General features: G+C 40.4%; 4 protein-coding genes across 4 annotated transcripts; 3 read left to right on the forward strand and 1 right to left on the reverse strand.

The window, feature by feature from the left end:
* The first annotated feature begins 79 nt into the window (after positions 1–79).
* LOC125187894 (expansin-A16) lies at positions 80–1,346 on the forward strand. The gene is made up of 3 exons (XM_048084543.1): positions 80–366; positions 432–735; positions 813–1,346. The coding sequence occupies exons 1-3, from the start codon at positions 237–239 to the stop codon at positions 1,123–1,125; spliced, it is 747 nt and encodes a 248-aa protein (XP_047940500.1). The 5' UTR covers positions 80–236; the 3' UTR covers positions 1,126–1,346.
* Positions 1,347–1,541: 195 nt separating this feature from the next.
* Positions 1,542–2,847, reverse strand: LOC125187895 (protein THYLAKOID ASSEMBLY 8, chloroplastic-like). Its single transcript, XM_048084544.1, has 2 exons — positions 2,307–2,847; positions 1,542–2,169 (listed from the first exon to the last, which is right to left on the reverse strand). The coding sequence occupies exons 1-2, from the start codon at positions 2,631–2,633 to the stop codon at positions 1,759–1,761; spliced, it is 738 nt and encodes a 245-aa protein (XP_047940501.1). The 5' UTR covers positions 2,634–2,847; the 3' UTR covers positions 1,542–1,758.
* On the forward strand, positions 2,829–6,727 carry LOC125187893 (glutamate--tRNA ligase, chloroplastic/mitochondrial). The gene is made up of 12 exons (XM_048084542.1): positions 2,829–3,230; positions 3,413–3,534; positions 3,649–3,831; positions 4,271–4,389; positions 4,482–4,530; positions 4,688–4,789; positions 5,020–5,122; positions 5,226–5,289; positions 5,467–5,581; positions 5,807–5,907; positions 6,072–6,228; positions 6,304–6,727. Exons 1-12 carry the CDS (start codon positions 2,864–2,866, stop codon positions 6,538–6,540), a joined length of 1,719 nt encoding a protein of 572 aa, XP_047940499.1. The 5' UTR covers positions 2,829–2,863; the 3' UTR covers positions 6,541–6,727.
* A 4,173-nt stretch (positions 6,728–10,900) lies between these two features.
* LOC125188964 (3-hydroxy-3-methylglutaryl-coenzyme A reductase-like) lies at positions 10,901–12,852 on the forward strand. Its single transcript, XM_048086096.1, has one exon. The coding sequence runs from the start codon at positions 11,019–11,021 to the stop codon at positions 12,672–12,674; it is 1,656 nt and encodes a 551-aa protein (XP_047942053.1). The 5' UTR covers positions 10,901–11,018; the 3' UTR covers positions 12,675–12,852.
* Positions 12,853–13,325: the final 473 nt, after the last annotated feature.

The raw sequence follows: 13,325 nt of genomic DNA on the forward strand, positions 1-13,325 counted from the left end.
TCCTACTTTTTGAATTCTATTGGAATTAAAAATTAAATAACCATTTCATAAAATCTCCACAGAGAGAAAGAGAAAAGAGGAGGAATAAATGGTTAAGTGGGAAACACAAAAAGTGGTTTTACATATAGTTTAGTAAGAAGAAAGTGATACACAGAGTAAATGGCGGAAATTAGTTTGAAAAAGATATAAAAAGAAACAAGAAAAAGTCATCAATCAGTGCACAGTGCAGTTTGTTAATGGCTGCTCTTCTTCTCCACTCAGCCCTAATCCTCTGCTTCTTCTCAAACCTAATGCACGCCCAAGTTGCCGAATGGAAGTCAGCCACTGCAACCTACTCCACAGACTCCAATGACTCCATGCTTACAGGTATAGAATTCCATTAATTAGCTCTGCCATTCTTCATCATTCACACTTGCATTGATCTGTTGCAGAAGGTGCTTGTGGTTATGGAGACCTTCACAAAAGCTATGGCAAGTACACCACAGGACTCAGTGGGATGTTGTTCGACAGAGGGAGCAGCTGCGGTGCGTGCTTTGAGATCAGAAGCGCTCAACTCCCACAAGCCACTCCTCCCATCCTTGTCACCGCTACTGATTTCTGCCCGCCTAACTACGCCTTACCTGCCGATCATGGAGGCTGGTGCAACTTTCCCAGAGCCCACTTTCACTTGCCTGAGGCTACTTTCTCTCTCATTTCCCACCTCAAGCCCCAACTACTTTCAATCCAGTACAGAAGGTATATCAAGAATCAGTCTTTAGTCATGTGGCTTTAACATTGACAATAATCAATTGTAATTGATCAAACCTGAATAGGGCCACATGCCAAAGACAAGGTGGAATTCGCTTCACTGTCAAGGGCAGTGCTATCTTCATGCAAGTCCTGGTCAGCAATGTTGGGTTGGATGGACAGGTTGTTGCAGTCAAAGTGAAGGGATCGAGGACTGGATGGATTCCGATGGGAAGGGACTGGGGGCAGAACTGGCAGACCAACATCGACCTGGTTGGCCAACCCTTATCCTTCGAGGTCACCACAGCTGCTTGGCAAACGCTAACATCTTACAGTGTCGCGCCACCAAACTGGATGTTCGGCCAGACATTCACAGGAAAACAATTTCAGCACGCGTGATCTCAAGTTTCGCAAAAGTAGGCATGGCTTCGCTCACTGAAACAGTGTAAAACCACCAGACGTGCAGCATTACCAACTAAATGTAGGCTGGGTTGATGAGAAAATTAGAAAGACTTCGAAAGTTTTTGCTTCAATCTCTGATTTGGATGGTTGCTATTGCTCTGATACATTCAAACTCGTACATTAATGTGAAAATAGTATCCCAAATGCTCATTAGCTAACATTACTGTGAAGTTAGCGTTCAAAATACTCAATAGCTAAGCACCAGTAATTGAGTCACTTGAAATGCAATGCTATAGTTTACAAACATACACATACTACTATATAAATGCTTGGTCAATTTATATCTCATCTCAATCTCTTTGAACAAAGAACAATAAATCAACAAACATAACAAGTATAAGGCCAAGGCAGTGTTAAAACAAGATTCATACATACATTAGATGACCATATATACATTATACAAAGGTTGATTCAATAACCTAGTCATGTGCAAAACATAGATTGGATTCTTTGGTTCATCTCATCTTCCATTTCACCATTTGCATCAATGAAAACAACATGAGAGGATCCAGCATTAAGAACACAGCAACTAATTTCATTCCCACCTATAAAGTTGAAAAATACCATAGTTCACCACGTGCTTCCATAGCTCAATTCAGCCTCTTCCTCCTCTGACAAATCCCAAAAAGGACCATAATATTCTCGAGCATCCTTCTGTATAGCTTCTGAAAGTTCCGTTTCTCCATTTGACGTTAAGCCATCAACTAGTATCTTGAATGACAGTTTATCTGGGTCACATGATACCGATTTCATCAGGTAGTAGCACTCCACTGCTAATCCAGTGAGATTCAAACTCATTAAGCTTTCCATCAATGCATTAAATCCCTGAAGATCTGGAGTGACAGTAGTTTCAGCTTTGAGCTCGACAATAAGTTCATGAACCTGCTCAAGCATTCCGTTACTGCCAAGTGCCGCAACAATTTCAGCATACAGCGACAGTTTAGGGCTGTACCACTCCTCCTTCTTCATATCCTCAAACACCTACATATCAACAATTGACTCATAAAACATAGTAATCCATATTCTTGATTTATGAATAATTCAATCCAAGTAATTCTAGGCAAGCAGTATTAAAATAACTAAAGAGAATTGGGCATAAAAAGGAGGAGAGGGAAAACCTGAAGGGCCAAAAGGCACTGATTCTGGCGAAGGAGCTCGCGGAGAACAGCAATCATGTCGGATTTGAGCAAACGCCTGAAATTGGCGGCAAATGCTTCTTGGAGAGAGGAGTGGGAATTTTTGGAAGCTCGCTTGAGAGCTTGGACCGTTTGGATAGCTTCAATGCTCAGGCTTCTCCCCTTCTGGAGAGGCTTTCTGTTTTTGCTTCTATCTCTCATTGACACCATCGCCATCATCGTCGTCGCTCTCCTCTCCACGCATTTTGCTTGCTTCGCCTCAACTACTCCGACTCCTATCTGATTCACCACCGTTAAGCACTTCATCATCCCTTCCAACTCCTATTTGCATAATCCACAGGATTTTAATTTCTTATGCAAAAGTTCAAATCTTTCTTCAAATTTCGCTCGATTTAGTGTGGGCTTTTGATGATTGGGCCTCAACCATTTGCTAGAATGGGCTACTGGGAATTAGGCCCACTTCCGCTGCGACAAACGTCATCTGCATCTAATCTTCTTCTTCATCTTCATCCATTAGTTGAAGAAGAAGAGGAAGAATTATGGGTAGTTGTCTTCTGGGGGCGCCATGCCTGGGGATGCGGGTTGGTGTTTACACGGAGGCTCCATCCATGCTGCTATTCCGCGGAAGACGGTTTTTTGTTAGAAGCATTAGAATTTCGGCGTCTTCCTCTCCCTCGCCGCCGCCACCTTCAGATGACTCGGTTCGAGTGCGGTTCGCGCCTTCCCCCACCGGGAATCTGCACGTGGGCGGCGCGCGCACTGCGCTCTTCAACTATTTGTTCGCCAGGTCCAAAGGCGGCAAGTTTGTGCTCCGAATTGAAGACACCGACTTAGAGAGGTCAACTAAGGAGTCTGAGGAAGCCTTGCTTCGCGATCTCGCCTGGCTTGGTCTTGATTGGGATGAAGGTTAGCAAGCCTCATCGCCTCAGTTCAATTTTGTTATTAATTGATTCTGAAATTCAAATTGGTTTTGATTACTTCCTTCACACCTCAATCGACCAAGCAATTCATGTCTGGTTTCTCCTGAAATGTGGTTCTCTTTTGCTATCCTATTTAATTCAGTTGTTATTTGTGGAATTGATATGTAGGCCCAGGCATTGGTGGCAACTATGGTCCCTATCGTCAATCTGAAAGAAATGCCCTTTACAAGGAATACGCCGATAAACTCCTCCAAAACGGGCATGCTTACCGCTGTTTCTGCTCTGCCGAGGTGATCCTTACTTTCTCTGTATTTTCACTTTTAACTGCTTGTTTGTGCCTTTATGAATTCATGGAGTCCAAAATGCTCGACTTTCTTAGTTTTGGTTCTCTCAATACCTACCAGGAGCTTGAAAAGATGAAAGAGATTGCGAAACTCAAGCAGCTGCCTCCTGTCTACTCCGGCAAGTGGGCTACTGCATCAGACATTGAAGTGCAAGAGGAGTTGGAAAAAGGGACGCCTTATACTTATCGATTCCGAGTTCCTAGTGCAGGATATTTGAAAATTGATGATCTCATTCGCGGTGAGGTATACCTTTACTGACCCTCTAGTGTTTACAATCTGTTTCTCTTTCGTCTCTGTAGTTTCCAGCGAGCATAGGCTGATGAATCTCTTCTGTAACAAGCTCAAATGATCATCAATGAGTGTAGATGTGGTTTTTAAATCTTTTAGATTGGTGAAGTTGGGAATTTTCATTAGGATGTGGATATAACATCATACTAAAACTTGGTCACTTTCTCATTTCCGTGTAAATGGTCTAGATGCAACTTGCAAGCTCAAATGTTTATAAGAAAGCAATCCAGAATGCTATTTTTTGGACACTCAGTTAGAAATCTGGAATGCTCAATGATGTTAAAACAGCCTAACATTGATTACCAAGTGCTCTCTTGTTTGCTCAGAAACTTGTGACTGAGGTCTAATCGTGCTTTCTTTTCCGAAACTAACTTAGCTTGATAGTGTCGTGAAGGTAAGCTGGAATCTCAACACACTTGGAGATTTTGTGGTTATGAGAAGTAACGGGCAACCTGTATACAACTTTTGTGTAACTGTTGATGATGCTACCATGGCTATCTCGCATGTCATTAGGTGAGTACAGCAACCTGCTACAAATGTTTCTTACTTTATGGTTTATAGTTGTCTATGGCATCGGAGTGTAAAAGCTGGTATTTGTGTTCCAGAGCAGAAGAGCACTTGCCAAATACTTTGAGGCAAGCATTGATATATAAGGTATCACTAGAACTCGTTTCTATTTCTATTCCTCTTTTCATTGTTCAACAATTTTGGATGAGTGTTATTGATTGTGTTGTGCTTTTCAACTCGTAATGTGATATTGTCTGTGTGGATAAAACAAACTAACAAGGTGGAAACATTTTATGGAAAACAGGCCCTGGGATTCCCAATGCCTAAGTTTGCACACGTCTCTTTAATCCTTGCACCCGATAAGAGCAAACTCTCAAAACGGCATGGGGCAACTTCTGTAGGTCAGGTAATCCAGTTCTGCATTACTGTTTCATTTTTCCCCTTGGAGTAGGGAAACTTCAGTAGGTCAGGTGATCCGGTTTCGGCAGTGCTGTTTTATTTTTACCCCTTCACCTGGAGATATATGAACCTATAACTCTGGGTTGTGAAACACGCGATTCTTTTTTTAAAACTCTGCTGATGATTTTCCTTGCATCTTTTCTTGCACTAACTTTCTTACTGAAACTACTTTGACAGTTCAAGGAGATGGGTTATCTGCCTGAAGCAATGGTTAACTATCTTGCATTATTGGGTTGGGGTGATGGTACTGAGAATGAATTTTTCACCCTCGACCAACTAGGTTAGTTAGTCCTCTATGAAAGACTCACCAAGTGATTTTCATGCAAATCAAGATTCTTGACTTTATTATAGTTATTACAATGATGTTCTGACACTGTTTGCAGTTGATAAGTTTACGATTGAGCGTGTTAACAAGAGTGGTGCTGTTTTTGATTCCACCAAGTTGAGGTAACTATGCAATACTTTAGTCTGCGCATAGCAATTCTATAGATTGGTGGCTCTTTAACCTCTGACCTTTCTGCTTGTAGCCCATTTATGTTTTTATGGTTCATTGTCTTTCAAAGGATTGTGGCTCTGTGTATTATTGATTCTTGTCTCCTCAGTATTACTTTATGATTCTGCAAGGTGGATGAATGGTCAGCACTTGAGATCTCTTCCATCAGAAAATCTGACTAAGCTTATCGGTGAGCGTTGGAAGAGTATCGGCATTCTAACAGAATCTGAGGGGAGCTTTGTAGAAGTACGCCTTTTGTGCTATTTTATTTCACACTTGTGATTTTGACCGATAAGAGCCCTCTTGGTGATCCTTTATCTCACACACCCTGTTGATTTGCTTGCTATATTCTGTACTTAAGCAGCTCGAAGTTGACAATGACAATCAATACATCTATAGACAATCTGCTGATAAGGTTACTTGTTTCCGTCAATGATTTGTCTTTTTTATTGCATGACTTCGTATGACCAGGAGGCTGTAGAGCTGCTGAAGGATGGAATTGACTTGATACCAGATGCTGATAATGTTCTTAAAACCCTACTGTCTTATCCTTTGCATGCAACGCTTGCAAGGTAATTATGTAGCCTGAATTAGTTTCGTTTCTATTTTCTCATTTCAAACCACTTGTCAAACAAGATTGGAATTGATAATCCAGCCTCTGGGTATAAGTCCATAGTCTAATACATGTTATTCTCCATGCATGAAATTTCAATTATTAAAAAGTTGTTGATTGCAGTCCTGAAGGTCGACCAGTATTAGAAGATAAGCTGGGAGAAGTTGCTGCAAGCCTGATTGCTGCGTATGACAATGGTGAGTTAATTGGTGCACTCGAAGAAGGTAGTGCCGGATGGCAGAAGTGGGTGAAGAGCTTTGGTAAATCACAGAAACGCAAGGTTAGTTTTGGTGAAGAAGGAATGAAGTTCTTTAGTTGAATTTATCCATTTGTAATACTGAAAACACACATACAGGGGAAATCTCTGTTCATGCCCCTACGCGTTTTGCTGACTGGAAAACTCCACGGTCCCGACATGGGAGCTGGTTTGCTTCTTGTCTATAAAGCCGGGAGGGGTGAGGTGGTCGCACCTCATTCGGAGTTTGTAAGCTTGGATGAAAGGTTCAACATCCTTCGACAAGTTGACTGGGAATCGGTCAAGGAGGATAATCCTACCCTCGAGTCAGCTGCTCCTGTGTCCGTGTCTAATTAAAATCGGCCCACCTCCCTCCACTTGCTACAAGCTGTAGACTAATAGACAGATTGATAGATAGATGGTTTTGCCTGCTAAATTTTTTGGGATGATTCTTTATCTGTTTGCCTTCTTCTGGATGATGAGTGATACTATTTGTTTGAGCCTAAATTTTAAAATTTACTAATAATTTTTGTTTTTCCATGAACAACATTACCTTATTGGATGTCGACTAATAGTGGAGACAGACAGACTGTGTTTGTAAGTCATGAATTTACATATCATAGTCTTGTAAATGAAATATTGACTTTGGTAGTAGTGGAGACAGACATATGTAGTGTGTTTAAAAGTCATGAATTTACACATCAAAGTCTTGTAAATGCAATATTTATATCTTTGGTAAGGTAAGTGGAAATTATGCATAAACCTTTTTTTTCAATTTTTCAATTATGAAAAATTACAAACATGATTAAATAATTAAAAAAGTAAGGCCGGCGGCAGCCAGCCACTGCAGACTTTAATGCCCAAACAATGCACATAAATGACAAGTTAGGTAGCACCGTTTTATTTAGTTTGATCCCAAAAAGTCGCAATATTTCATTTATTCACAAAGCCACGCTAATAGCAATATAGTAGGGTGCTCTCTCAATCAATAAATGCATGTTGTCATAATCAGGACAAAGTAACACATCATTTTTCTTTGAAAAAAATTAAGGGTTATTAGAAGACAATATCATGAATTATGACCCAAGTATGAATTTTTTCATGAATTTACAACTTGGTCTTAAAACCATGAATCTAATCGTGTTTGGGATCTCCAATAATTATAAATTTCGGTGAAGTAAAATCATGTGGCCTTTACCAATATGACATGACCTTTACCTGTTCGAAGAGGAGGAAGAAATGAAGATGATTAACTTGGCATTAAACACTCATCCCAAAATTTTGTCTAAGAATAAGAGAAAGTGAAGATTGTCACGGAAAAATAAGAGTTTTGTCAAATTTTGGTTAATTCCGTAATTTTTTAAAATAAACAGTTAAATCATAATTTTGACATTTTTCTTATTTTGTCTAAAATTAAGAAAAAGAGCAAATTGTCACAAAAATCAGAAAGTTTAGTCAGACTTTGTTCAATCACATAACTTTATAATCTAATAATATTCTACTATAATTTCATAAAAATCAATGGTTTTTGTAAATGATGTATACAAATTTGCAAAATATATATTTATGTATATATTTCGGCTTTCACATCATACACAATTTCCTCCAAATACAAATAAATTGAAAAATTGAAAGAATATCAAAGTTATTATATACTACTCCTTAATTGACTATTTTTTAAAGTTGCGAGATTGACCCGAGTTTGATCAAATTTCATGTTTTTTTCCCGCGATTTACCTTAAGAAAAATATCGACATGAATCCTAATTTTATTTGGTACTGTATGATAATTAATCGCAGCGTTAGCATGAAACAACGTCACTTGCAACTATTAAAAAATTGCATAGTTACTTCTCCGATCCGATTAGTCCACCTAGATTATTTCAACAAGCCATATATTATTCAATTTCACCGGAATTGACACCAATTGTGGAAAATCTCAAACACAAATGATCAACTAGCACATTTCAAAGTTCTAGATGACATTTTTGTATCTTATTGGGTCATATTGAGTCGAGCACTCTTGACCTCAGCACCTTCATTTGTCGTCATCTCAACTTCGGAGAAGATGCATTTTATAGAAAGGAGTTCAGCATAAGAACAACCAAATGACGAAGCAACTATTACATATTATTTGTACTTCTACAATATTGGAGGGACCTGGTTATGATTTACCGAATGACTAGATTAATTTTTTTATTTTTGTTATTGTAATTTATTGTTCGTGTTTTAGTTCACATTAACTAAATAATAATGGATTGATTTGTAATATTTATTAAATTTTTGCAGTAGACCATATTTGGTGTTGTATGATGTATCATATATTTAGCATTGATCCGTAGAAAAATCCAAAAATAAGTTTGGATTTAGTGTATGCTTGAAGATTTATGGTTGGGGATGAACGGATGGTCTTAGAAACCAATACTCCTGATAATAATTATGAATTCATTTTTCCTAATTCATGTACCTAATTGTATAGGAGTCTTATTACCTATGTTAAAGTGGTGAAGTTATTTGAATTGGCTGCCGGTGAGGTGACGCTACATTTATGCTCTACTTCAAAAAAACACAATATTGATGCTCTACAAATGAACGTTTTCATTAACGCACCACCATATTAATTTCGGATTTCAATTTCTTAATTAATTCCCTAGTTTAACAAATCATATTAAACACGAGCATTAACATTCATGTCTCTTTACACCTATAAAATCATGCTGCCACTATTTCATAATAAATGTGATCATCAACGCCCACCACTTGTTAATTATGCGTCGTTTTCGTCGCTGAAACAACATTTTGTCACTAATCAAAACCCTAATTTAGTTTCGAAATTGCCATTCAGCTCGCCATTAGATCGTGGTGTGCAACCACTTGCATGTTTTATATTTTGTGCATCACATTTCCCTATATAGATTTGTGCAATCATTATCCAGCCAGATCCCCTTTTTTATATGTAGATACCCACAATTGATGCTCATCCATGACTTCATTTCAAGATTTTGGTATCTCAACACATGAATAAAAACAAAACAAGAAGTTGAACAGGCCATCCATATAAAAATAGTCTTTTTTATTACTACTAAATTGGTTATGGAGTTTGAAACAAAATTACAGACGCAAGTACCAAATTGAAGTAAGATTATTCAAGTTAGTTGATGACCCATTTGTTGGCAATATTCAACAATAAAAGCAAGAGCTGGAATTTGACTAACCAGCTAAATTGGGAATCAGTCATGTGGTTTGTGCTGATTACAAAAATACTCAACGGCAGAAAGCATATACCTATATATAAAATATTTGCATAACAAGACAAAAATTAGAAGAAAAAATTGCGTTTACACATATATGCAATCTGGTCTAACTCTAACCTACTCCTTCATTCACATATATATATCAAAAAGTACCAAATCATGAGATAAAAAGGCCGTGTGAACCGTGGGAAAATTTAGTGTGTTACTATTATTATATGATGATGACGATGATATAAATTAGTTAGTAATCAAATTAATGATACATGAATTTACCAAACCGCAGCTTAGTTTGACAATGTTTTGGGTATCAAGTCTCAACAATGGTGAGCTAAGGGTAGAGTCAAATACTGACATTATAATGTCAAATATAACGCCTTATGTACAGTGTAAAATGTATATACAAATAATTTAATCAAGTACAGCCAATAGTAAGGTAGTGGTCATAAATTGATTCTCCTGATCACATTACTCAATGTACCTCTTAATGATTAATTGTTGATTATTTGTTTGATGACCTGTACAGATTAGTAATGTATACATGTTTGTTTGTCCTACTAAATAGAGAATATATAAATAATTAGTAATACTAAAATGAATGGTTCAAAAAAAATAACGTGAATGGTTCAAAAAAAATTAAAAAAATGGCAAGGAAGTAAAACTTGACGTTCTTGACTTTTGAGTGGAGACGGAAGTCCAGCACGAGGAAAATGACGCCAAGAAATGGAATTTTATTAGGAAACACAAAACACGCAGGCTTTTCATTTCTTTTCTTTAAAAAAATGAGAAAGCATAATCCATATCCATATTTACCTTCGTGATGATTCGAAGCCCCGACTTACTAATCAAAGGAAAATGACACACCAATTAGGTTGCGTTTCATTGCCATAGAACATGAAATTTTGAGGGTTTTTCAAAGGACAGGTTGCCGAATAAATCATAAAAAATAGTCAAATTATGGTCTATCCTAAAGATGAAATACTCGCTCTCGTTCTTCCATTTGTAGCAAATAACGTGCTAATGTGACGATCAGTTTAAAATATAGATAAAATAGCATTAGGCAAAACACGACATCTTTTCCATGTGTATTAAATTGACTGCCACATCAGCACGTAATTTGCCTAAAAAGTGAATGGTGGGATGATTGTGAAAATTTCAATTTTCGTGATTTATTTTTTATGTTGAAAAATGTGAGACGAACCAAAATTTAATTATTTTTTATGATTGATTAAACAATTTGAAAATGTTTTAATTACATGTGTTATACTAGTATACTATTGATTTGATCCCAATAATTCCCTACAAACTTAAGTACGATAGGACCATTAATAAAACTTGATAAAAACACAAATGGAATAATTTGGTATAAAATGAATTTGAAGAGTTAAATATTAATTAAAAAAAGAGATGATTAAATTTAGAAGTGGTAATAATAATGGGGTGGGAAGTAGTAGGGAGGTTGTAAGCAGCTTCCTGAGAAGGAGTAGAGCCTCAAGTAACTATAAATAACAAAACCTTGATTCACCAGCTTCACCTCAAAACCTCCATCTCTCTGAAAAAGAAGAGGAAAAGGATCTGGAGAGAGATGGCGGTGAAAATGCAGCTATCCGGCAAAGAGAAGGCCTCCGACGCCCTCCCCCTCCCTCTCTACCTCACCAACGGAGTCTTCTTCACCCTCTTCTTCTCCGTCGTCTACTTCCTCCTCCTCCGCTGGCGCGAGAAGATCCGCAACTCCGTCCCCCTCCACGTCGTCACCCTCTCCGAGATCTCCGCCATCGTCGTCTTCCTCGCCTCCTTCATCTACCTCCTCGGCTTCTTCGGCATCTCCTTCGTCCAGTCCCTCATCCTCCCCCGCGCCCCCCACGACGACGAAGACGACGACATCCTCATCGACGACCTCATGCTCAACGAAGACTCCCGCACCGCCCCCTGCGCCGCCGCCGCACCCCCGACTAAGATCGTCGCCGCTCCAATCGAACCCCTCCCCGAGGAGGATGAAGAGATCGTCAAATCCGTCGTCCAAGGAAAAATCCCCTCCTACGCCCTAGAATCCAAATTAGGCGACTGCCGCCGCGCCGCCTCCATCCGCCGCGAGGCGCTGCAGCGCACCACCGGCAAATCCCTAGCCGGCCTCCCCTTGGAAGGATTCAATTACGAGGCAATTTTAGGTCAGTGCTGCGAGATGCCGGTGGGGTACGTCCAGATTCCGGTGGGGATCGCCGGCCCTCTCCTCCTCGACGGCGTCGAGTACTCCGTTCCGATGGCCACGACGGAAGGCTGCCTCGTCGCGAGCACGAACAGAGGATGCAAGGCGATCCTGGCCTCCGGCGGCGCCACCAGCACCGTCCACAGAGACGGCATGACCCGCGCCCCTGTCGTCCGGTTCGGGTCGGCTAAACGGGCCGCGGAGCTCAAACTATTCCTCGAGGAGCCTCTCAACTTCGAGACGCTCTCGCTTGTGTTCAACAGCTCCAGCCGCTTCGGGCGCCTGCAGAAGATCAAATGCGCCATCGCCGGGAAGAATCTCTACATCCGATTCACCTGCAGCACCGGCGACGCCATGGGGATGAACATGGTCTCCAAGGGAGTCCAGAACGTCCTAGACTTCCTCGTCAGCCAGTTCCCCGACATGGACGTGCTCGGCATCTCCGGCAACTACTGCTCCGATAAAAAGCCCGCCGCGGTGAACTGGATCGAAGGGAGAGGCAAATCGGTGGTGTGCGAGGCCATCATCAAGGAAGAAGTAGTGACTAAGGTGCTCAAGACTAATGTGGCTGCGCTGGTCGAGCTCAACATGCTGAAGAATCTCACCGGCTCCGCCATGGCCGGAGCGCTGGGAGGATTCAACGCGCACGCTAGCAACATCGTGTCGGCGGTGTACATCGCGACAGGGCAGGACCCGGCGCAGAACGTGGAGAGCTCGCACTGCATCACCATGATGGAGGCGATCAACGGTGGGAAGGATCTCCACGTGTCGGTGAGCATGCCGTCGATCGAGGTGGGGACGGTCGGGGGAGGGACGCAGCTGGCGTCGCAGTCGGCGTGCCTGAACCTGCTGGGGGTGAAGGGAGCCAGCAAGGAGGTGCCGGGGTCGAACTCCAGGCTGCTGGCGACCATCGTTGCGGGGTCCGTTCTGGCCGGAGAGCTGTCGCTGATGTCGGCGATTGCGGCCGGGCAACTGGTGAAGAGCCACATGAAGTATAACAGGTCGTCCAAAGATGTGACCAAGCTCTCGACTTGATCAAGTGTCCTGTACAGTGAAACTCAATTCCACTACTAGTACTAGTTACTCTAATAAGGAATATGAATGGAGTGGTAATATCTATACAAACATGTATAAATTGCTTGCTTTCTGTATTCGTTATTCAATTGTTTGGCTACCTATTCTCAAATTACAAAAGCTAGCTTCTGTTTCTCCATATTCTTACCACTTTTATTTGGGTTATTTTATAAATTTAACTCAAATCCACCGGCATGACTTGGTCCATCAATCACAGTTCCATCATGCTGTTCACATGTAATGCCTTGTAAGCTTCATGAAAAAGACAGTTTCATAAGCAATTGATGAATCTAACAATATTTGGTGATAGGTACTTCATTTTTAATTTTAAAAAATGATCTCTTTTATATTCCTTGTCATCCCTTTAAACTATTGTGCATTTCTTCAGTATGAATTTTAATAAATATGTGGGGTAAAGGTATCCCCACATAAAACAAACGTGAGCATCACCAATCGCCCAGACTATAAACGAGCATGGATACCGACGTTTGAAGCAGGAATCAGCATGACTCGATCCGGTGATTCTAATTTAGCACGCCACATATTGTGGAAGAGATTAATTACGTGTGGTGCTAAACCATCCAATGACCTACATTTTGTACGATAAATTAC

The sequence above is a fragment of the Salvia hispanica genome, chromosome 5 (assembly GCF_023119035.1).
Source record: "Salvia hispanica cultivar TCC Black 2014 chromosome 5, UniMelb_Shisp_WGS_1.0, whole genome shotgun sequence".
NCBI classification, from domain to species: Eukaryota; Viridiplantae; Streptophyta; class Magnoliopsida; order Lamiales; family Lamiaceae; genus Salvia; species Salvia hispanica.